General features: G+C 48.9%; 2 protein-coding genes and 1 long non-coding RNA gene across 3 annotated transcripts in view; 1 reads left to right on the top strand and 2 right to left on the bottom strand.

The window, feature by feature from the left end:
- Positions 1–2,612: 2,612 nt before the first annotated feature.
- On the bottom strand, positions 2,613–7,825 carry LOC8033207. The gene is made up of 2 exons (XR_003920254.4): positions 7,582–7,825; positions 2,613–5,931 (listed from the first exon to the last, which is right to left on the bottom strand). It is a non-coding gene; the product is annotated as an uncharacterized LOC8033207 (long non-coding RNA).
- Positions 6,508–7,584, bottom strand: LOC115330310 (protein HEXIM1). Its single transcript, XM_029992132.4, has one exon. The coding sequence runs from the start codon at positions 7,437–7,439 to the stop codon at positions 6,669–6,671; it is 771 nt and encodes a 256-aa protein (XP_029847992.1). The 5' UTR covers positions 7,440–7,584; the 3' UTR covers positions 6,508–6,668.
- Positions 7,826–8,936: 1,111 nt separating the features above from the next.
- Positions 8,937–24,846, top strand: part of LOC8033205 (interferon-related developmental regulator 2) — a 32,986-nt gene continuing 17,076 nt past the window's right edge. Inside the window, exons 1-6 of the mRNA XM_029992134.4 lie at positions 8,937–9,190; positions 15,920–16,048; positions 17,251–17,338; positions 17,395–17,475; positions 18,277–18,478; positions 21,665–21,718. Of these exons, the coding sequence (XP_029847994.2) occupies positions 9,160–9,190; positions 15,920–16,048; positions 17,251–17,338; positions 17,395–17,475; positions 18,277–18,478; positions 21,665–21,718 (585 nt within the window). The 5' untranslated portion in view covers positions 8,937–9,159. The remainder of the gene's footprint in view (positions 9,191–15,919; positions 16,049–17,250; positions 17,339–17,394; positions 17,476–18,276; positions 18,479–21,664; positions 21,719–24,846) is intronic.

The raw sequence follows: 24,846 nt of genomic DNA on the forward strand, positions 1-24,846 counted from the left end.
GGAGCGGTAACGTGCGGCGTACTCACGGGCATGTCGGCAGTCGTCGGCCAGCGTAATCCCATTGCGAAAGAGCAGCACGCGTCGCTTCCTGCCCTCGACGTGGAAAGTGGACGCGAGCACGGGATCGCCTTGCGCCTCTTGGCGCAGCGTCGCCATGGCTGTTTTCGGCGACACACCACCGGCTCTGCCGCCTGCAGCAGCTCCGACGACTCCGACGACGGCGGCCACCGCCGAACGCCTTTCCTTGCTCTTTTCTGTTTTGTTTTTTTCCCTTTCATTCTTTCTTCCTTTTTTATATTCATTCCTCCTGTTCGTTCGGTTTGTAAAAGAAATCAACCGGCGATCGCCATGACGGTGGCGCCATCTTTCAATAATATATTCAACTGATTCAACACTACCATTTTGTTTTGTTTTGTTTTTGGGGTTGTGATGATAATGATAGTGGATCCAAGGGTGGGGTCTGCCGACACGTAAAAATGCGCACAAAACTAAAAGCGTGAGAGATAAGACGGACAAAAAGAAAAAAAAAAAACCTTTCACCCGTTTTTTTGGACGGCTTCTTTCACTCTGTTTTTTTATTTGTTTCATGACAATGATAGTGCTCGATAGCGCTAGCCTGAAAACTAGATAAAGCAGCCGAACGACACACACTTCTAAAATTAGTAGGTATTTCGCACCACCTAGTGTTTAAACTACAGGCCATTTTTTTTACATTGTATTCATTGTCATAAGGAAACTACGTGCTAAGAATTGGGAACCCGGCGCATAATAATAATAATGAATGGTATTCATTGACAAGTGCATCATTAATAATAATAATAATAAAAGGTATTTGTTGGCAAGTGTTTTAATAATATAATAATAATGAATTTATTGACCCATTCAGACGAGAGAAGTTCAGACCACCGTGGTTCAGAGTAAGGTTACGAGCGATAAATTCCAGCGATGGAAGCGGCATCAGACTTTTTGTAGCAGGTTTTTTAGCAGGAAAATACTGGTTTGTAGTAGATGCCAGCATCTGTTAGCACGTTGCTTAATATGAAAATGATTGCATCGCTAAATGAGTTAATATCTGGAAAGGATTGAAGGCTCCTTCTTCATACTGAAGAATAGATACATCACAAAAGAAACACGGAACCTTCTTTTTAGAAATAAGGCTGAGTTCAAAACAAGTTCTATATACAATGGGCCTTAAAAATAGTTTAAAAAAAATACTTCAGCTGAGATAAAGCCACTCTCTATTTCCCCCATTTACACTCAATGGTTAGATTAGCCTGCAGATATAATTCCGGTGAATTTCCAGCAAAAATCAGCATATCAGCTGAAATGTCCATCGATTCCGCTCGGAGTGCGTGGAGCAAAAACTCTTTATTTGCACGAGAAGTGGGAACACACGAGGCGTGCGTGGCTGAGTGGCGGAAAGGTAGCAAAACCCGTACGCTGGAGAACCTGCATGTGAGCCAAACTCATATGGACGAATGAACAACAACAACAACAACAAACAAACAAACAAACAAAAAAAAAAAAAAAAAAAAAAAAAAAAAAACGAACGTCGACTGGACCCACGGAGCTCATCACGGGCCACAGCAGAAGGGAACAAGAGGCGTCGTGTCACCGAGTGCGGAAACGTATTTCAACGAGCCCTCCTTCGCCTACTTTTTATTTTTTCGCTGTTTTGACACTTTTACTTACCCGTGCTGTCTTCCGCAGGCGAGGCTCTTTATTCTTGCCCATGGCTACTTCGGTCACCCAAGCTGCTGCTGCTGCTTCCCCCCCCCCCCCCCCCCCCCCTTCCCCCCAACCGATTCACTCCATATATAAATACATACATATTTTACGGCTTACAATGTTATCACAAAAAGAAGAAAAAAATACGCGAGCCTTAATTTTAGGTTTGTCAATAGTTGACGCTACCACCATTTGGCATCGCACAATGACGGCACAAACTCTAAGCAGTAGAAGCGACGAGCGCGTTGGTCCAGTCATCGATCTTCCGCCACTTGACAACGCGCTTGCCCAGCTCACCTGACCAACAACTCAGCTCTCGAGAAGAGCTGGGTCAGGTGATCAAAAGGAGGCAGTTCATTCGTCCGACGAAAGCGTAGCTCCTGCCGCTCTCTTCACGCTACGCCAATGCGTAAACTTTTTTTTTTTGTTAATTGCAATATATATACTTTTTTTTTTTTTTTTTGGGGGGGGGGGGGGGGGGGGGGTACAACGGTGGCACGACGCCGGACAGGCGCACAATGACCTACGCTCTCCAATTTTTCTTTATTTCGTCTGGGGCTGTACTTTTAAAACACCTGCCCGGCGCCGTAAGCAAGGAACGTGTGAATCACCATGGAGCGTGTCCATTATCCGCAGCAACTCGCAAACTCTTGCATCGGCATGGAGAGAACTACGTCATTTCGACATAAAAGAAACCCCTAAAGACGATCTGCAGGAAGCGTCGCAGAGCATCCGCTCTCGCGTCCAGCGATCGATACCGACACGGCTACAAACTGCTTTTTTTTTATTTTTTTTTTATCAGTTTTAAAAGTGATTTTTATTTTCATACTCAAAAAAAAAAAAAAAAAATAGAAACACTTTGTTTACGGACCACTCTTTCATGATTCAGGTACCAAACTCTCATTTATTTTCGGGTACGAAAATTTCGCGCGATCACGAAGATCTAGGTTGTCCGTGACCGCTTTCCCAGTTTTGCTGTCCTTGTATTTTATTCATAATCGCCACACGCTCGCTTAGCGCAGTTTTATTTCAACTAACGCTGCCTGTCAGACCAATATCCGAAGCTGAACAGAGGGACCCGTTCCACACACACAAGACCAGTCTTCTCCAAGACTAGGATAGGATAGTATAGTGCGCCACTCATTATCGTGTTGAAAATATAACGATGTTACTGTATCAGTCAAGCCTGACCCTTTACGAAAGCCCCGTACACTGTTCAAATGTACGGGGCAAATGTATACATTGTTCAAATGTATAAAACGCTGCACAATGGCGGAACAAGCGGCACCACAGAATGCGAGATCCGAAAACTACATAAGCTAGAAATTAAGGGTCATAGACCCCTTCCGAAATACTGCCCGGTGCTGCCAGCTGTAGAATCCCTGAACTATGGCGGCCTAAAAGCTTAACGCCACGGAACAGTTAATGCGTTTGGTTAGAGAAGGAAAACCTTCCAAGAAAAAGGAGACGTACGCAGTGACGTCCTACTTCCGATGGTTTGACTCGTCGGTTCCTAGCGTTAACCGCGTTCCACGCTCGCCATCTTATGGAATGAATTGCACGCTCCACGATGTCAGTTGTTCCACCATTATGCATTAGTTCCCACCTAATAATCGGCACGCAAATTTCGAGGTCTATTAGTAGTGTCCAAGGTTCCAACATTGGCGATGCCTTTTGTCCGCCATTGTCCAGTGATTCCGCAGCTTCCAACAGAGGGCACACTTTGAAAAGGGCCGCTCGCATGTAGAGGCACCCTTCCACTTACCTTCAGAAATTAGTAACAGCGCGCAAAAATACGAGGACAACGAGAGTCGAGCACGGGACGTGCGCGGACTATCAACTGAAATTTTATTAAAAACGGCTCAAACAAGAAAACACCACGAAGCCCGTGCTCTATTCTCGTTGTTCCCAGTCGTTTTGTGCGCCGTTCCCAATTCCTTTAGCCATGAACAATTCCACTTACCTCCCACGCCGAGGCCTCTACTCGGCTATTTGGCGGTCATGGTAGCACCGAAGAGGAACGGGTCAGACTTATGACCTTCATGGGGGTCAAAGGCGCACTCCGTGCTTCTTACGCAAGTGGCGACATGCTTCCCGGCGCCCACTCACACGATGGCGCGGATTTGAGCAAGCTAACGACGCCATTTGAAGGAATTTTCTTCTCACAAAATGAGCTGCATCATGCGTGTTCGTTGCCGCCACTATACCAGTTTTCACCTCAAGGGGAAGTTTTGCTCAATGCTCATGCGCCGCGCGAAGTAGTTCTCACAAGATTTGGTTGTCAAAGGCAAAAGCGATGCTACTGTCGCTTGAAACGTGTACGTCTTGATAAGGTAACATTTATCTAATCTAAAATTCTCAGCCCAGAGGGAAATTAGTAATGCCACCGCGAGAAGCCGTACTTTTTTTTTACTACTGTTCTTGAGGTGAAAACGAGTATATTAACTTGCAGACAGGACTCGAATCCCTCGATATCGTCTGCAGGTAGCACGTATGACGAAGCATATTACCCGGTGAAAACCTGGCGGCTTGCCGTTCATTCTGCTACTGCGCGCCGCCATTCACTTCAAAAACCCGCACAGTCAGGCAGTCGGCGCTTGGAAGAATGACGGTACTTGTAAGGTGCCAAGTTGGTTGTATACATTGTAAAACGCTTAGACAGGAAGAGAATGATGCTAACATGGGCCCTAATCTCTACGGCGGGACCTGGACATCGCTGCCTGCTGCGATGTCCCGGTTCTTTGTTCGGAACGCGAAGCCCCTGGTCCAGAGACTCTAGGGCCGTGTTCCAAAATGTACTCAATCTTACTCCAAGGTAAGGATTTTGTACCTTGGTGTTTCAAAACCTACCCGCGTCCAGCGGGTCCAGCGTTTTTCAGTACGCTGTCACGTGACACGACCCGCCGGAGTAACTCGGATCGGACCCAATTGGGCAAGATTTAGAACAGCCTAGGTAGGACCGCTCGCTGGAATAAATCCTTTGCAGCGTTAGGGGTGGTCTACATAGCACTTCGAAGTCATTCTAGCTAATCGCTTCCGCCTCGAAAATAATTCGGCGCTAACTTACATTTTCATCATACTTTGTTTACAGCAGACTTCAAGCCTCTCCGATTTGTTCCCAGAATTCGAGTACAGATGTGCCTCGGGAGGTTTTGAGTTTTTTTGGAAATTTTAAACTTTGCACATTCCAATTCGCGAAGTTCGCACCTCTGATTCGCGGTGACGTTCGAATTCACAAAGTTCGAAGCTTTCGAAACCTCGAAGTTAATTGCAGAATTTGTGGACGCAATAAGCGTGGAAATTTCCAAACACCTTGGTTCGATCTTAGTCTCTCGGGCTCAGAAACGTTTGCGGAATCTCTAATACGAGATGCAGGCCTCAGTTGTGGTGGCCGAGGAAATACAACCAACGAGGAAGCATCCCGCTGATACCAGCAGCTTTTGGCGTGCCCAGTAACTTACCGCAATGCCTGCAAGAGACAGTTCGCGGAGGCATTAAAACACCGTTCGACCGTCCCGACAGGGCGCTTGAATGCCTCTCGCCAAAATACTTAGAAGCAGTCATGCCGGAACTTCAGAGGTTAGTTACTGCACGGTTTACCTCGAGCACGACCAAGGATCCCTGTCAAAGGTCTTTGGATCTTTCCCAGATAGAGTTGCCCGAAATCTTACAGGACAAAATCCACTACAAAGAATCTGCATCTATGTTAAACTTTAGCTCCGTATGTGCCAAGCTCAGATTTTTTTCCACCCGATATCCAGCCAGCTCCTCTATTCTGTCGATTCCAGTCTACACTACTACGCAGGGAACCCTCCCCCTCGCGGACAACTTTCAGTAGTGGTGTGCGCGTGCAAGGCTTTGGTGCGCCTGCAAGATGCGCAATCGCACGTGCGCCCATCCGCGTGGCTACAGAAAGTTGTCCGAGAGTTTAGTCCCGGATATCGCTCCACTTTGACGCTCGGCGCTTGCTGGCACGGGCAGGAAACAATGCCCCGTCCCAAGACCGCGTTCAGACCTGCAGGGCCACAGGCAAGCCGGGCCTCACGCAAGTGCCCGCCACGCATGTGCGAGCACATCCCCCGCCCCTGGAGCCAAAAGCGTGGCACGACACGCAGCTCTCCGTCGAAGGCACCCGACGGCCCGTCCTCATCAGCGCCGCCAGGCTGGCAGGACAGTGCGCTGGGCTGGCGTCCTGGGCCGCACCTGGCAACGACAGACAGCGTGAGGACACTGGGCACAGCCGTCCAAAGCCTGACCTGGGACGCTGCCCACACATGCACAGCAGAGTGCTCTCTGCAGTTTCGCTACCTCTGAAAAAGGAAAGTGCTAGTGCTGCTCAGCGACGGTAACTACAATCACCGCGAAGGTCGCAGAGCTCATTATCGGCCTTCCCGATATATCCCCAAGACAGATGGGAACATCAAACCGAGATCTCAGAAACGGAGCAAACCACGCAATCTTGGCGCAAGTTGCAACGCATTCTCCGATCACTTACTACAAGGCGTTGGATGACCTTTGGGACCAGTCCGACCCATCCGTGCCGCTCCGGGAAGACAATAGGGAGTTTTCGTAGACCGCGTTTCCCCATCCGCTAAGCCCTCCGCAACGAAGCAGCCGCTACTGCGCCGGCGCGCCGATGGCCTTGACTGTAGAATTCCGGCTAGCGTAGCTGGTTGCGGAGAGCGTTGCGGAACAGCGGAAACGATCTACGAAAACTCCCCAATCGCCGGCACGCCGCGGAAACTCGCCGTGCCCCGAAGATGGACGAAAGAAACAAGCTAGCGGGAACGGGCCCTTGAGCGCCGTGTTGCTCGAGAGCCCCTTTAATAAGAGGCGCCGCCCCTTTGACAGCGAATGTTTGATCCGATATGTATATATATATATATGAGCGTATATATATTATGTACAAGACTAGAAGGAGGCCGCGGCCGCGCGTGTTCCTAGGGCTCTTGGTCGACCTCTTCCTCAAGGCCCGACGACGACGCGGGGTCGTGCGCGCGCACAAGGGTGGCGTTGAGTCGGAGCAAAGCCCGGTTCTCTTCTTGGAGTCGGAGCAGCTGCCGCTGAAGTTCGTCCAGGCAGTTAAGCGGGTCCAAGGAATGCAACTGCTCGCACAGCTCCTCGGCGCGCCGCTCGAGCGCCGAGTACATGTCTACCATCTCGGAGCGCGGCAGCCGCAAGAGCTCGTCGACGCGCGCGTTGCTGTACACCGCCTCGAAGTCCTTCTCGTAGAACTCGACCATGTTCCCGTAGTCCAGCGACTCGTAGTGCTCGCCCGCCGGAAACGACGACTCGGGTTCTTCGTCGAAGTCACTGACGCCCGCCGGCGCGCCGCCGTCTTCATCGTCATCACACGAGTCGCGTCGCATCCTTTGCAGATGCGACGAGCCTTCAAAGCTCTGGTACAGGGCGCAGTTCTCGTGGTCGTCGATGATGAACTGGGTGAAGTTTGCCGGAGCCTTGGGTACCTGCCTGGGCCGGATCACCACCTGGCTGCGTCGCTTCTTGGGTAACTGGGACGCCGCCGGGGCCGCGTCCGAGTCGTCCGACGGCCGATCCTGCCGCCGTTTCTTGCCCCGGCGGGTCTTCCGCGGCCTGCTCGCTGTTGCGATCGGTTTAGCGGCGGTCAGGTCGGCGGTCAGGTCGACGGTCATCGTCGGCGGGTCCGAAGGATCGTCCAGCGGCGCTTGGAAGCCGTTCCTAGCGATCATCGAGCGCGTCTAGCAAAGCGGTACGTGGTTCACAAAACGAGATACCTGTATCGGACGCGGTTCAAACGTTCGAACGCGGGTTGTAAAGAGTCACGCGATCAATCTGTGAGCAAAGGCAACGCGAGTGAGAAAGCCGTTTCACCTTGGACGCTCCGATTCGGTGGAGCCTCAAGGGTGGCCGCTGGCGAGCCAAATCGGGATGAGCCTCGGGCACGCACACTGGCTTCGGTCCGGTAGCAAGTTCGTCCGCCTAGCCTCGTCGCCGCCGTGAGTTGTCTTCGAAACAGTCCGCCGACAGGAAACGTGCCGCCAAGAAATTAAAAGACGGGAACTGCCGACGACACATGCCAAGGCTTCCACTGCCTTGCTCCAACGTTCAACTGACGATTTTTGGTCGAGTGACGTCGTTTTTATAGTCGTCATGACGTCACGCCTACGAAACTGATCGGAGCCAATCCACACGCGCGGGATATATTCGGAGCGTTCGGAGCGTCGAAAGGGCGGCTGGGGGCTGGGGCTAATAAAGAAAAGCACAAAGAAAGTAGCGTCAATATCGTGGTGTACCGTGGTGCCGCGGTTCCCGTTGTACTGTCGAGTACTGTGGTGTCTGTGTTACCAATGTTTGACGCACGAAGGTGCTCTCCATTAGGTTGCGCATGTTCTCTTCTGTCGGGAATCGAACAACCTAAAGCGACCCAATTTCTCGTTGCTGAGCCGCTGAGCCATATATTCGTATCGCTTGCGTTAGTTGAAAAACGCTTGGTTACACATGCTGTCGTATTTTAACGCCCGTGTTCAAAGACTTTCGATAGCTGTGCTAGCAAGCTGGTGCTGCTCAGGGGTTTTGAAGAGTGAATAAACTATGATATACGGCTGCAAAGTAGGACGTGGTTTGCGTTCTGGAATTCTTCGAAGGCACCCGCAAGTAAGCGACTTCTAAATTTCTTCGGTCAGAGTGCCACCTGCCTGATAGCAGGTGAATTTCTACAACGGCACTCCAACGTCGCCAGCTTTTTTACTATTTTATTTACGCATAAAAAGTCCATCTGTTCACGTGGCACGGACACGTACAAGACGAAGAATTGAACAATTTTGATCACTGTACGGTTGTACCGGTTGTACTCGTACTGGTTCTAGTTAGGGTGCCTTCATGTGCGCCAAAGCGCACATGAAGGCTCCCTAGTTCTAATGGCTGTACAGCATGGCTACCTATTTATGCCTCCCACAAACCCAAATAATAATAAAAGAAGAAACAGCCAACAATGCACCTAATGCAACAACACACTGACACACAGAGTACTTGTTTTATTTTAGATTATATTTCGGGACACGCTGCACACACCATTAGTTTTTCTAGACTTTTTACCAGTTTTACTACATTTGCTGAACAAAGGTAAAATGGAAGAGCGGGTAACCACTTCAATCGCATAAACCGATACAGCGGCTTCAGGGCTTCACAGCGGTAGTGTCCCCATGCGGCTCTGAGCGGCTCTAGCCATCTCTAGCCGTGCCGTAGTCGTAGTCAGTTGCGCATGCGCACTTCTTTTCTATCTTTCTTGCCTTTCTGCAGTCGTTCACCAACATGTGGATACAGCTCCGGAGATTTGTAAACAAATACTGCACTTTTAAGCAAGACTTGATATTTAGATCGATATCCTCCTGTTGTCCGTCTTGATTAATCGGCTCTTTAGGGTTTTTAGAATAGGCTTTTCGGTGCGAGATGCCCAAAGGAAAGAGGAGACCCAAAGCAGGTAAGTGCCACCAAGCCTAAAAGCTAGTGCTAAACACGGCCGCCTTGTCATGTTATTTCCTCGTAGACGAACGTTTCGTGGAAGTGGCAGCGTCGTTTTCGATTACTCAGTGGCCCTCGGGAACACTTGCAGATTCCGTACGCGTCTCTGTGAGCTTCGAGGGAGACTGTCAAGTGGTGTTCGTCTCGTGCTCGCCTCGGTGTCGACCTTGGCGACGTTTGAATGGGAGGCCCGTTGCTGCTGCCATATGTTGCAGCATTGGTTGCAGGCTGCGGTCGGAGCGCGTCACCGACCACGCTGTCTCGTATTACGGATGGGAAAAGAGCTGACGTCGGTGGCGGACACCGGTTCCTACGAGGATACGTTCAAGCTCCAAATAGATTTGAAATGCCTTTCTTCGAGGGTCTCGCGAGGGAAAACGGCTCGCTGCATGTTCCGTCCGCAAATCGTTTTGCTCATCCTTAGGTCTCGAAGACCCGACAGGCATCATCAATGCGTCGGGAGTCTACCTCAAAGGCGCAGAAACGTCTGTCCTCGAGGCTTAGCTGCTCATTGGCGTTGGAAACCCTTTCCCTAAGAGTCGACGCACTTCACTTCCACGAACGTTAAGGTGTCTACGTGCAGCTCACTGTTCTGTAGTGTAGGAAGGGCATTTGTTATATGCAAAACCTCGAGTCGATCTTTCCCTGTCCTTTCGCAACCTGTGTACCTTTCAGTTGCTCGGTACATCATTGAAAGAAATGAGTTATTCAGACTGTAAACTTTCCACAAGCTGTCCTTACTCGCAAAATTGAAATTTGCTGAAGATGCAATGGCCACAAAAAACTTGCCGTACATCAAATGTTAGGTCAATTCAGTGCGAGTCATCCATAGCGTTTCTCAGCAGTTCGTGTATGAATCTGGTCCATATGACATTTGTATTTTCATGTCAAAGCAACAGAGTCCTTTCCAGCTGGCATTCCCAGCTGAAAGTTCCATCCAGGCGGTTGGATTGCGTGTCTTACTCAGGTGGCTGGAACTGGACAGCTGCATTGACGTTTAGTGCTGTCGTTATTTATATTTTGAGACAGAAATGAATGGGGCATGGGTAAGGCACACCCCCCACAAGTATGTGCTGTCATGCGTTCATTGTTACCTTTGTCGCAAAGGTTGTTACAGCACTTCAGGAGTTTTTTTTTTGGCAAACTCTATTGTGCATTTTAGAGCGGTGGCTGAACTTTGTCGTGTAAACTTGCAAGGATAGTAGTCCGAAAGTGCAGGAGGGGACCTCTCCTGGGAGCGAGGTGTTGGGGTGCCGGATGATTACTTTGTTGATGACCTGTAGCGCAGCAGCGGGAGCCATCATGTTCAGCAAGAAAGGAAGTCACACGCTTGCCACGAGCTGTTTTTGGGCTGGTTAACTCTTTTCTTTTTCCAGGAAAAAAGGCTGTTATGCGTAGTCTCAGAAAAAAATTGTGTAGTCACAAATTTAATTACCAGGTGTACCAAGCATACCAAACTGTAGCTATTAGCCCCGAGAGCGAACACAAGCGTCGCTGCGGTCGCCGTGCCGGGATTGGATGAGGTGTACTGTGACGTCAGGGGGAGAACTCCGCTCCGCGATCTCGCATCGGTTTCCTGGTTTGGCGTCGTGTGCCGCAAGCTCTTCGAGGAGCTGGACTTCAGTTAACTGGTATGCAGGACGTTCAGTTAGGCCGATATTGACGTGCTTCCGTACGTTTTATAAGCCTGCTCGTCCCTTTTACCTTTAAAATTGGGTTACGAATCCCGAAAGCTATCGACGGAGGCAATTCCGCCGATGAACCTCCCCGTCCGTCCACACGACACAAGGCAATCTTTCGAGGGGTCGGTGAAGCGGTGGCGCAAGTGTTTCGGACGCTGGAATTTTGTTCCCTGCATGTTCATGATTTAAGACGATATTACATCCCGCTTTCAAGGCATTTGAAGTGGCATTTATATCACGGGCCTTTGGGTGGTCGGCAAATTAGCTCGCGACCCCGACTCTGCGCTACCACTCTGCATGCGCTGGTTCGCAGATGTTTTAAAGGCCCTGCGTCTGATGATCTTGGAAGTGCTCGTGGAACAGGGTTGTTACCCATAAATGTAGCTTCTTTGTGAATTAATGATATAGTTTATACTTGTATGCAGGCACATTTCTTAGAATCTGCACAATTACTGGAAATTAGTTTGTATGGTAGCAGCAAAAATGGCAGAATTGCCACCAGTTGCCTGTATGATATGTATTGAACTGCCAAAATATGCACGGCAATAGTGCCGTAATATGGAATGTTTATACATTTTCCTGTCATTCTTTATTCCAGCCTAGTGTATTCCGAAAACACACCGTTTAGTCTGAATAGTCATTTCCAATTAAAAGAAACACTGCTGCAGGTCCCCGAAAGCTTCCTCAGCCTCCAAAGTCGATAGAGCTGGACTCTCTGACAACAGAGGAAAACAGGAGTAAAAGCAAGCATTCGAACGTCTGTCTAGTGGTAGATGCAGCACTAGCAGCAGAAAATGTGGAACGTGTGAAAGGGCGACAGTCTGCGTGAGAAAAGCTTCTGGTATTTTAGCATCAGGACAATTCGATTTAAATAAAATCTCAATTTTAGGGCTTAAGGAACAAATAACGAGCTAGACACCTTCGCTTACGTTTGTTATACATTACTTGAGGGTTGATATAAACAAGACTCAAGCCCACAGATACCACCCGTGTAGTCCATTGAAATACTATCCGAATCTAGCAAAGGTCAAATACGAGTAATGTATATAATAAATGTTCCTCATTTTTTTTACTTTGCCCCTGCACTTGGGCTGTCTTACTTGTGATTCTCTCTCCATGGCCCAGATTGTATTTAGCGTGTTGCTCGAGCAGCATGCAGCTTTTCTGCTTCGGCGATCTTGTTTAAAAAAAAGATACAAAAAACAAATAGTAGACATAACCTGCCAATTCATTCAGACCATCAGCAGCATTTATTGTGCGAGATGTAAATCTATAGTGATGCTCCTGCAATTCTGGCCATATTTCTTTATTTTCATATACCAGCTGTGATTCATGCGTTGCCTGCCTTGTCAACCATGCTTAAAATGTTGGTTGAAGTTTCGCTTGTAGCTACAGGCCATACCTCAATAAAGGCACATAAAGAAATTTACACTTCCTACGAAAAACACGCAAAAAAAAAATTAAGAAACGAGCGCGCCGACAGCTAGCGTCGTCACAGCCTCCACAGGGCGAGCGGGCCGAGTCGGAGAAAAATTCTCTCCTCGCCGTGACGTCACCCCGGTTCGTCGTAAGGGGGCGCCACGCAAACTTCTCGGGACTAATAGAAATTCTCTTTTAAAAGTATAAGTGTCAAACAAAATATTTACCTCGTGTGTTCCTAATTTCCACGAATTGCCTACAATTGGCGAAAAATAGGTCCCACGAACAATTCCGGTAAAATTTAAACACATTGGGATCTATACTGAGATCTCAGTGTGTCGCAAAAATTAGAACCCGCGAATTATTAAAACAATTTCAGCTTTGACGTCAACTAAATCGCGAATATTGAGCCAGCAAAAAATAAGTCATTTTCAGTATATGAATAAAAAGAAATGTTACGTCAAATTTTGGGTAACCAACACGGAAGTTTTTATTTTAATTCAGTGTACACCCTTGAGCAATATGAAGGTGAACAGCCCTCTTTTCGTTTTTGACACTCCTGCAAGTTTTGGAACAGCCTCTGTTTCAGAAGAGGGCTAGAACGCAAAGTTTAGACCCCAAGCCACATACCATTTGTGACGTTGAGAGTTAATATAGCTTTAGGGAGCCGTGAAACAGGCAAGAACCCAGATTAACGTGTTCCAGATTTTTTTTTTTTACTCAATACTTTGCCAGGTACACCCGCCGGCAATATGAAGGCTTCATATTGCTGGCAAGTGTAGCTGGCAAAGTATTAAGAGTAAAAAAAAAATCTGAAACATGCTTTTCGTATTTTACTTTTTAGAAGCAAATCCTGGAAGTTTGAAACGCCTCCGTGCAAAACCTCTCCGTTCTACTAAAGGAAAAAAAAAAGTTAGTCCCCGTGATGACTGTGTCCTTTCCCAAAGCCCCAACCAAAGTGTTTCGTGCTACTTCGTAGAGTTACGCCGGGACCGGGACCGGGCCGCCTTTTCGAAGAAAACTTTACTCGTTTTGCTGCTGATGGCATAAAATTGTGTCTCTATGAGGTCGACACCCTGCAGATGGAAAGTAATGCATTGGGAACGCACCCAGTATGTCCACGGAAGCTCTCGGCGTGCAAAACGAAACATACGACAGGCACCCTTGTGGGATCCCGGCTAGTTTAATGCACTACAACGGTCAAAACTACAATCCAATGAGTGAACGTCATCTTCTGACTCATTGCTGCCACTTTGATCCACAAAATTGATTGGATGTGCACCAGAAGCACGAATCGGACAATGTTTTTGACGAGTGTTGGCGCACAATGGGGATGCCATGCTTGATGTGATCGCTCACAATCCTGGAACTTTAAAGTCGCATAAAAAATGGCCCGGCTGCAGAAAAGCACAAATCAAAACAAACTCGAAGTAGAGTTCCTCCGTAACATCCTAATTGGTGTCACATGTCTAAAAGTGGTGCTTAGTTTTATTTATTATTTTATTTATGAATACTACTTACCTCGTATGAGGATTTTAGTAGGCTGTTTACAAATCCAGGATGCTTTACCGCAGTAAAATACAGTTGTACGTTCTCAACATAACATATACAGTATAGACCGACACGCGGAGCGGCTCTGTTTACCAACACAGCCGGAAGGCCGCGCATGCGCGAAAGCTATGTGGGCAAAAGTGCCCCGGCTCTCCGTGTTTTCGCCATTGCTTTGTGTGGCGTGCGCTTGTTGACGTTGTAGGGAGGCTTCTATCTTTATTTGTGTGTGGTATTTCCTGACAACGTATGTTGTATATTATGCCCGACTATTTGAGCTCGCTACCCGAGCCTGAACGGCAACGATATCGTGACAAACTGTGCGTGGATGGCGTTGCCTTCGATGATTCGAACGCCGCAAACAAGGTCTGCTGGACTTGCGACGTGAACTTGCTGCCACCGAAGTCGACGGCTCATGTCGTCGTTTATTTAGTTTTTTTCGCCAAGCCAGTTCACGGCCGACACGGTGCAGGCGTACAAGTCTCTCGAGGCCTAGATTACTTCGAGTCGGTTTCCGGACTGCCGGCGGGATCAGCAGACGGTGGGTCTGCGGAAGTGTATTTATTAATTGATTAAATACACACAGCGTTTTTAAGGCAATGCATATTTTTCCTACTCCATGACCACAAGGCATGACAAGCAGTAACGCTTTGTCCGTTCTGCAGTCTTGGCGGTAACATGTTACAAGTAACGGCAACGGTGGCGCAAGGGGTGTTGATGAGTCCGTTGGTGTCGTCGTCGATGTGTGAAGAACACGAATGCCTCGGAGCAGCACGAAAGTTTCAATTTTGTCGCATGATGTCGGCACTTTCAATGTCGTCTTTTCCGTCGTAGTAAAGTCTCACCACACGAGATAGTAGATGTGTACGGTGGCGAGAAAACTGCAACTGCAGTCAGCACCTGCACGATGAACAGGAACGGGTTAGTGACCGTCATTCCTGCATAGCCATCGTGCGTCGGAATAGGGGGTTAAAATCTATCGATCAGCTCGATCGATTTGAATTGGTGCAGTAAGGAAAGAGTTAAACAGGATTTTTTAGAATCCGGATCTTTTTTCGAAGAGTGGAAGACAGCAGTGTTGGTCGTTAGTGCAGCCGCACGTGCTCCAGAAAAGGGAATTCCTGTTCCTGCCAAATTTACCAGTGGAATTTTCCATCAGTTATGCGAAAACTTGTTTGAGCAATTGATTTGCTGACTTCACTGAAATGACCCTGTAGAGATCTGCGTAATAAATAAGCCAGAATATTTGCTTTATCTTAAAATGTGTGGTAGCATCAATGTAGTGGCCTGTGATGCATGGCATTGTGGTCACAGGTGTAAGGCGTACAGCATGCGAGGCATTTACTTTGTGTTCGGCAACATACAGGTTGTGAGCCCCAAGGGCAGCCTGCAGATTGTCTGTCGGTTTTGGCACTTTGTTGCTCTGGTGAAACCTTGGTTGGGGAGCAAGTAAAAAGTATGAAAAGTAGGAATAGCGTCGGCCGAGTTCTTTACATGAATTTGGCTTGTGCACCTGCGAAAGATATGACCCTAAATCTGACCAGATAAGCGTTCGAGAGGTACTAGAGGCGTTCATATTGCAGGGTTTGGTGAGGCAATGCTTGGGTGCCCTCCTTGTCTTTGTCACCCACCGAGGTGAACTCCGTGTGATCCAGAGAGTGCCACCTCAAGTCCTTGCATCCTTTGTTCCTCTTTTCCAACGTTCCTAATACCCATTAAGCTGTAGCTAATCATAACCTTTATTTGCAAAGTCAAATGTCGAGATATTTCTACTCGTCTATCCCAAAATAAATCTCCCCTCGAGTTTTCTTTTTTTTTTTTTCTTTATAATAGTCAGATTTTTTTCTGGGTCTAAAATGGACTCCGGGAGTTTATACCTTTCACACGTCGGGGATACCGTGACTTTATGCGGCTGTATGGGTCGTGATTGTGGACATACCGCCTGTGTCGCACATCGCATTCGCCTTTGGCCCGTGCAACTGCGTCCCGAGCAGTGAGGCGGGGTGGCACGGCCAATGGACGCTTCCCTCTCCTTGCAGGTGGCGCCGCGCGCGGTGGCCGGTGCGAGGCCAGCCTGGCTCCGTCGTCCAGCGACGAGGAGTCCAACGCAGACACGGCGAGCGTGCTGAGCTGCGCCTCGGAGTCTCGCTGTGGCAGTGACGGCACGGGTGAGTTGCCCTTGGGGCTTCCGGGTACTGACCCGTCGCTGCACGACTGGAAGGCCTTGAGCAAGCACCTTGTGGTTACCGTATGGGGTGCAGTAGGAGTGCTGGTTGTACCTCTAACCTGGCTGCAGTCACCCCAGAGCAGAACACTGAACCCAATCGTACCCTATTCAATTTTTTTGCAATACTTTTCAACGAGGTATAAACAAAATAGGAAAGAAGTTCAAAACTTGCTATGGTACTTTTCTTTTCTAGAATGGGTATTAAATATTTATGGCGCACCCCCATTGCCTGTTGAATAGGGTAATGTGGCGTGTTTGCTGGATGATGCCCTGAAAATACGTCGTCGTCTGTCTCGCATTTTTCTTGTGCGAGATGACAGATACCGAATGTTGCTGCCTAAAGTGGGGCCGTGGGTTAGCACAAATTGCCACGCTAGTACTTTTGATTACAGCCTTTCAGTCGGGGAAAAAAAACGGGAAAATTGTCGATGGCTCGTCCGGCGGACTCTGCGCAGCCGTGAAAGAACCATCCGCACATTGATGGAATGTACCTGTCGTGAACCTTTTGGTGTTTTATTATTATAAAACTAGGAGAAGGAGTATGCTGATCCTAACTCCATGCATGCCTGCCCCTCCCATAGATAGCTTCACAAAGTGTTCCTAATGGTGTATTTGCACGAGATATATTTATCTTCAGAGAAAACCAAGTATGGGTCGTAGAGCTGTGAGAAGGAGGAGGCGGTGCAGAAAATCCAAGCGAGCATTCACACGACAGAGTCGCATGTAGTTGAGTCCGCGGAGCCTTTCTTTTTGTGAGTGTTCTGGTGACCTTTGGGGGCTCATCTAACAGGAGTCAAGAAATAAAGAAAATAAATAAGAAAGGCACCCATGGTTTAAGGCTTCTCATTGTAATCATTCTCCAAAAGAAGGGGGGGGGGGGGGGGGGGGGGAAGGGGGCCTAGTTGCTTCGAAGGGACGACGTATATTGCCTTTTCCCGCGAGCTTGAGGCATTAGCGAAGCTTCGTGACGCGGCACATGGGGCCTCAAAACTTGGATGACATTAAATCCACTCCTTGGGGAGAAACTCGATCGTGTGAATACACTGTAATGCGCATGATTTCTGCACTGCAAGAGTCCGGTACTTTTGTTTTGTCGTCCGAGCAACCTTGTTGACGGCGGTGCCTCACACTTTCTCGCCGTAGTTGGAGACCCAGAAGCGGAGGAGGCTGTGCTGCACGACGACTTTGAAGACAAGCTCAAGGAGGCCATCGACGGAGCTTCGCAGAAGAGGTGAGGCCGTTGCCGGCACGTTGCGCGGCACATGACCTCCGCCGCTCTGGTTGCAGTGCCAAAGGACGGCTGTCGTGCCTGGAGGCGATTCGCAAGGCCTTTTCCACCAAGTACCTCTACGACTTCCTCATGGACAGGTAGGCACACATCCAACCCCAGCATTCATGGTTGCCGTTGCACTCCAGACCGGTTGCTCCCATGCACGCCCGCGTTGCTGCTTGGTGAGGATGGTGGCTGGAAAAGCAGGGCATAGCTTGGACATGCTGTAAGCTTTCCCCACCTCTTTGCTCCTCGCATTCCAAACTTGGCCCACAAGCCGCGTGACCCTGACCAGCGGTTGGAGCCACCCCAAAGTTTAGGCACGCTAACTGTTGGCATGCTCCCGGAAGGGTGAAGATGGAAGTGGAGCGTGGCAAATCGCAAGTGCCGGCATTGTTGGTACCGAGACAGAGTGGAGAAAGAAAGCAGGTGATACGTAAGGTGTTTATATCGAGCGTGCTTGTCAACTTCAGTTGTTTTATTTACAATCCACGACACAGCCGTTTCCTCGTACGACAACGCAGGCAAAAAAAAAAGACTAAGTACCGGTTTTGTAAGTGGTGTTTTGCCGCTTCTTTGCATTTACTCGAGCCTCGCCATCGATGCTGGCGCGAGGTAGCCGAATTGCGTGGGCCGGTGGCAGACTCTTCTGTCGCATGTTCGCTGCTGGAGAGCGGCGATTTATGAGAGGGAGCAACTTGAACCATAGAGAGCATTTGCAATTTAATTGACAGAGGCCTTCTGCGCAGTTTTGTTGCCAGTTCAAACGCGTTGACCTGTCGCGGGTTAGGGAGGAAAGCGGGCAGGGAGGTGGACGCCCCGTTTGCGGCTTGTAGGGCGGCCCGTAAACTGCGTGACCTCGACGGAGCAGTTGGAAGCACCCCGTAATCTTCCCGCAGACCGAGCACGGTGTGTGACCTGGTGGAGCGTGGGGTGCGCAAGGGCCGCGGGGAGGAGGCAGCCCTGTGCGCCACTCTCGGGGCCCTGGCCTGCGTCCAGCTCGGGGTCGGGGCCGAGGCGGACGCCCTGTTCGACGCCCTGCGCCAGCCGCTCTGCACCCTGCTGCTCGACGGGGCCCAGGGGCCCTCCCCCAGGGCCAGGGTGAGTGGGTCTCCTCACTGGCCTCGGTCAGGCGTGTGTAGGCGGGAGGAAACGCTGGAGCGGAGCGGAGCAAATCGTAAGCGCCAACGTCGGAGAGAAAGAACGAGAAAAGGAGCGACTAAGAAAAGGTTAGGCTCGTTCGCTTAGCAACGACGAGGGGAAGTTCTTGTACTCGTCTACTTTATTTGTTTTTCTACGATGTGTTTGTTTCGTGCAAAATAACGCTAGAGCACCACTAGATACAGACCTTGGGAGCAATGTTTTCCTGCTTCTTCGCTTACATAGAAGTGGCGCCAGCAATACGACCCCGTCGGGACCGCCAGTGTCTGCGTCTCTGCCCCACCGTTCCGAAGTGACCGAGATACGTGGGACCTGATTAAAGGGATGCTGAACCGAAATCTGGATTCCTTAAAACACGCGACAAAAGCGTGCAACGGGATGCTACAAACGCCAAAACATCACTAATACAGCGATATCTCCAACGGATGACCGTATTTTTTAAAAAAAGAGGCGCATTTGGCAGGAATCTTGACGTCATGTTTTTCCGAAGAGGAGAGGGAACGGCCTCGCGTCTTCTCCGCCTTGCGGCCTTGAGGGAGCGAAGCGAAAAGAGGAGGAAACTAGGTATCTTAACGTCATGCGCCTCGTCGGCCTTGTTCAATCTCGACTTCTTTTTCCAAAAATACGGCCGTCCATTTGAGATATCGCTCTACTAGTAGTGTTGTAGGGATTGTAGCGTCCCGCCTACATCTCCAGCATTGTTTTTTTGAAATCCAAATTACGGTTCACCATCCCTTTAAATACATTCCACGTGTGCATGGTGCCTAGAATGTGTCTCCAACTGTGGGTTTATCGCGTCCTCAAACATGGTCTCTCGATTTCCTTCCGAGGACGTCGTAGAAGTGTTCCGCTGCGATCCAGTTGGCGGCGTGGCAGCAGAGGCAGATGCGGCAGATGCCCGTTCCGCCGCGGGTTGCTCCGCGGCCAGACGGTTGACGGTGATCGTAGTGGGCAGGACATGGGCTGACGACGGCGACTCTCGTGCATTTGTTGCCGCTTCGGGACCAGTTTCGATGCGCGGGCGGGATCGTACGCTAAACACACCGGTCGAGACACTTTCCGGGTATCATAGTCGCTTCGAATTGGCGCAGTCGTTTGGGTCTCCGCAGACGACAAATAACTGCGTTCCACAAGCCTGGAGTGTGCTTCATTTTGTCGGGCGTGCGTGCATTGGTTTCCAAGTGTGGGAGGCTGGGTGCATCCCAACCTCACTTTCGTTTTCTTACGTTGGGCGAGTGCTTAGCTCCTCTGTCAAGTTTTTTTTTCTAGTGTCTATATCGGTGGTTTTCAAATGAGGTTCTGTGAACCCTCTGGGGTTCAGGAAACCATTTTTAGGGTTCGTGAAGCCCTCGTCTCATCCCCCCCCCCTCCCCTTTTCTTAAAGGGGCACTGACACCCCAAAGGTCGTATATTTTTTTATTGTCTAAAACGATGCAAATTGCAGTCATAGACACGCAAAAAAAAAACGCATCGCGAAAAAAAATTTTTTTGCGCGCGCGCGCGCCTTTTTATTTTTGGTTTTTGATTTTCCCGCCTCTCGCCTCCTCGCTTCTTTTGATTGGTGACGTCAAGAATCATGAAATTTAGAAACTTTGTAGGCGACATCTCTATAACATTTAATTACGGCAATCCTAAAACATGTTTTTTAACGCAATTACGAACGCACTACGGCCCTTCTTTTTGAAATACCGAAAATCGGGAGTTCGTTATGGTGCCGTCTCCTGGATTTGTATCCTCCAACGGAAAACAGGCGACACTGCTCAAAACCGGTCCGCCGGCGCTCGCTGCGATCGCTCCTTTCCTCCTCGCTTTGGGTCGCCATGGCAACAGCAGGGAGTGGTGAAAGAAAGTGACCTCTCAGGGCTCCGCAATTTTTGACGTCAAGGTACCGGCGCCGATCGCGCGGGAACTTTGAATTCGGCATTTGGAAATTGTTTTTTTTACTTCACAACTACTGAATTCCCAAATTTCAAATTTTGAGGGTAATGTCCCGGCATCGTTTTCAATCGTTTCGGATACTAAAAAAAAATATGATTTTGATGTGTCAGTGCCCGTTTAAAAGAAAAATATTGTTCTTTGTTGAGTCTGGCTGGGTGGCGCCAGCTACCACCTGTTATAAAGGGTACTGCCGTTACAATCTATCCATTCATCCTTTTGCTTAATGCTTCTCACTTCTCTAGTAAAACTGCACTCTTTGCTTTTCAATAAGTTGTCTTATTTTATACCCCCTCCCCATTCCCACTTCACTGCTGGCATGTGTTCCCCCATCGCTTTGACACGTCCCCCAAGGTGTTCCCGACACGTCCATGCTTGAGAACCACTGGTCTAGATGGTTTTCGCAGACTTTTTTGGGGAACTCCTTGGCAGTTGTACTGCTGTTTTTTTTGGCGCTTATTTTTTGTGAGGCTCGGTGCGGTGGCCTTGCAGCGAGATGCTCGCGGGCCAACCCTTTGCCGAGACAACTATTACGAGGTCCGTTGCGCGTGCGCTCTTTTGACAGATAGCCTGTCATTTCTATAAATGTGGTCAGAAAGAACACCCTTGCTTTTGACGCTAAAGAGACGTCGTAGTGTGCCTAAAGCTGACGCGTCTGTCAAATGGCATTCACTCTAGATAATACTGCGGGCTCTACGGTTGCCAAGACTGATGTGCACAAGTTTCTGTGTTATGCTGCCAGAGATAGCCATGCTTTTCCACTTGGTGACTTTAAAGGGTGTTGGGCAGATGGGACGCTTGGGAGGAGAGCGTGTTGGTTCAGGTCATGGATGAAGAAAGAATAAAATGTGGTTGTGTTGTCCCTGTTTTGATTGTTTCAGATGGGATCTTGCCTCACAATTGAATTTTAGTGTCTGTCTGGCCGTCGTGTTGGGGGAAAGCCACCAAATTCTGTGCTTGCGCTACGAAAGCACGGAGAAGCCGGCGGGTGAACGCATTTCTGCTGAAGGGCACATGAATGCCACCTCTTATTTGGAAAGCTGAGGCCGTACGATTCTGCAGGAGTGGTGTTTCGGTCGGTTTATTTCTACTTAATGCTGGGACTAGCCATTAGCTGGCAGTTACACTGGTAAACAGTCTGTTGCATTGGGCTCTTGGCCTGCTTTTGAACTGTGGCCCCGTCACTTGCAGTGTGCCACGGCCCTCGGCCTCTGCTGCTTCGTGGTGGACTCGGACAACCAGCTGGTAAGACGTTTCCTTGAGCGCCCGTAGAAACATGTGTTGCCTGCTTAGTGGGGTCGCTTTTCTATTCCTCGCGTCCAAAGAGCCACCGACATGGCGCTTGTTGGCACTGGCCGACTATTACGTCTGACCGATCCGCGAATGAATCGATCTCATGACGACACGACCACGGATCGTCCGCCTCCCAAGCGCATTTACACGGAGGAGAGGGGCAGACGACTGCGAGGATTGGCCAAGTCACACTGACCACACTGCCGTGGGCCGTTGGAGCGCGTAGCGGCACTGTCGTCCGCGAGCGAATTCAACGTTTGTCGCTACGACTGCGGCGATGTCGCATTACGCCGAAAAATAATTGTTGCGTGCTGCTGTTACGTATTGCGCGAGACAGAACACCGCGACAAGCTTAGTGCGAGGCGCCAATAGCTTTACTAGCCCAAGGCATAATGCAAGTACAATCCTGCTCGAGGAGGCTCGGCGCAGAAGCGAGAGTGTTGGGCTTGCGGAGGGTCGTTTGCCGAGGTTCTAGTCACTGTGCACTCGCGCATAACATTTCGGTACACTACAGATGCAGACGGTTTTGGCCTGATGAAAGGCTGGATGGATGTGCACAAAAGATCATGGCATGCTAGGCGGGTTTTGACAAGAGTTTCTTGACACGGTCTTGGTGGAGTATTGGAACCTGTAGCGCATCAGTTGGGAACAGTTCCTGCAGCTTCCTTTGTGTGGAACAAGAAACCATGCGACTTAACGAGCCAGTGAATAAAACGGAACGCAACGATGCGCCATCTTTGTTCTGTTTGTCCCAAAACTCGGAAAAAAAGACAAGTAGTGCCATTGCCAGACAATACGCTCTCCGAGTCAATCCCCCGCCAGAAATCCACGAGGGAAATGCACGAAAGGAAGAAAGCCGATCGCCTTTCTACTCGTAAATTCTTGGCGAGGACGCCCATCGTTGTTTTGTTCTCTTTTCTGTTTGCTTGCTGGTCTATTTTGTTGCGCGCTTCATAATTTCATGCGCAAGAGAAATTGCAACAACTTTGCCCGGCTGACATACTGCAGGTTCTGGTACTCCTTAAAGTCCGTGTCGAGAAGCTTCTGTCAAAACTCGTCTAGCATGCCTCAATCTTTCCTGCACGTCCCTACAGTCTTTCATCCAGCAAGACCTTTCTAGCGGCTGCAATGCACGGCCGCTAGAAAGGTCGAGGATGAAGACATTGGCAAATGCCCCTCTGCAAGCCCAGGGCTTCGTCGTTTGCCCGCCCATTAGTGGCCCAAAGTGCCAGGTGGAAAAATCTAGCCTTTTCTGAATATATTCGAGTTCACACCAATGAACCTTTAGACATTTTTTCTGAGTGTGTCACAGGTTCAGGTGGAAAAGATCACATAACAAACTTATAATTTGAATTGAACCGCTCTCCAAAGGCTAGGGCCACACCTTGGCGATGGACTTCCTGACAGGCGGCACCAATTGAGAGCGAGTCTCGCCCGGCGTTACGAGCACGATTTAATAGCAACAAAATTCGAAAGGAGAGAGAAGGTGCACAGGGCTTACACATAGTCGGAAAAGAAAAAGAAAAGAATAGAATGTATCTTGCAAGTGTTCCGCTCTTCGTAACTGCGACATGTAAAACACAGAAGCTTCGAAAGCGTAACAAAAGGAACAGAACAAAGTACCGATACAGCTCGGAGGAGGAGGAGAGTCCAATCAGGGTCCCAAGATATCGGTGGTGGTCCGGTCCCTTGTGCGGCCAGTTGGGGCCGAGAAGTCGTGGTGGCTTGGGTGCTTACAGTGTCTAACGGCACTCACTCACAAGCACACAAACATCGTCAAAGACTTGTTCAGGGCCCACCAACGACAAAGCCTTGCTCGGCGTTCCACCAGCAACCCCGCCGAAGCCTAGCTCCGCGTTCCACCAACAACCACACCGCACGCAGCTTCCACCTTCTTTTTTTTTGGTCTTTGAGTTTGTGTCTTTGGCGCTCACACAATCCACTTAAAACGGAAACCACCAAAATGAACAAGGACAACAACCAATGAATTCTGTGACAGAGTGCATTTGAGGTCATGCCTGTTATTACAGTATGTTTCTTCCAGTCTACACTTACAAACTTCCTGGACCAATTTGAGTTCAAACCTACGAATGCTTTCGTAAAATACATTTCTTTGTGGCAGTTGCTCTCTTTCTCATCTCTAGAGCTCCCTGAAGGGCATGATTTGATTTCAAAACACGTATTGGCTGCTGACGTGGTCGGCATACCGGACACGTGTGTAGGCTAGAAAAGGCACAGGAATAAGTCTTAGCACTGATGCACATGGAGCATGTATACGAGTTTAGTGGGAAATTTCCTCAGTGAATTTGGAGCAGTTTAGAGCGTTTTTTTTTTTGTTGGCATCATCTTTAATGTGCAAGTGCTTGCTCACATGTACCCCACCAAAGGCGCAAGCCTGGAGCACTTTTGGATCTCTCCAAAACCACCGAGGGAATTCCACATACGACAGCACGAGGGTTGAGAGGCCACTTAGGATGGCACAGGTTTGCAATAAGAAGCGCAATTTAAATTTATGATTGCGCATTTGGGATCCTGATTAGCGGCAAATAGTCGGCGTAAGGAGCCAATAGGTGTGTTTCTCGAAAGCATTGTGCTCTGCCTTCATAACATATGAAAAACAGGTGCTTTTGATTAAATGTGGCAATTGTTTTTCCGGAACAAACATTCGCTTGATCGGTTCATCCATGAATTTAAGGAATCTCTTGACATTGTGCTCGGTCCCAAGTCTACAGTCACTCAAGTGCATTAATTATTTGCAGAAGATAATTAATTTTTTTTTTATTTATTTAAATGCAAAAGGTAGGGCCTCCTGGGAGACAGTTATGTCCCAGACAGCTTCTCATAGACAGTATGTAGACATAAATAGTCAGTCATCGGAAATAAAACCTTAAATCAGTAAACATACGTTCATGGACAAAGTTTTTTTTATGTCGATGATGCTTGTTGATTTTTACTTACGCAAATGGAACATGAGAAACTTGATAGTTGGAGTAAATTTAATGCTTTAAAAATGAAGGTCGTTGAGAGAAAGGCAGTCATATTCTGACCAAGAAGTAATGTGTCTACATTTCCAAAGATTT

Source organism: Ixodes scapularis, unplaced genomic scaffold (genome assembly GCF_016920785.2).
Source record: "Ixodes scapularis isolate PalLabHiFi unplaced genomic scaffold, ASM1692078v2 PGA_scaffold2__306_contigs__length_199485367, whole genome shotgun sequence".
Taxonomy (NCBI): domain Eukaryota; kingdom Metazoa; phylum Arthropoda; class Arachnida; order Ixodida; family Ixodidae; genus Ixodes; species Ixodes scapularis.

Bases quoted from the DNA above. Each gene is read 5' to 3' on its own strand.
- LOC115330310 (XM_029992132.4), bottom strand. From the start codon at position 7,439: ATGATCGCTAGGAACGGCTTCCAAGCGCCGCTGGACGATCCTTCGGAC.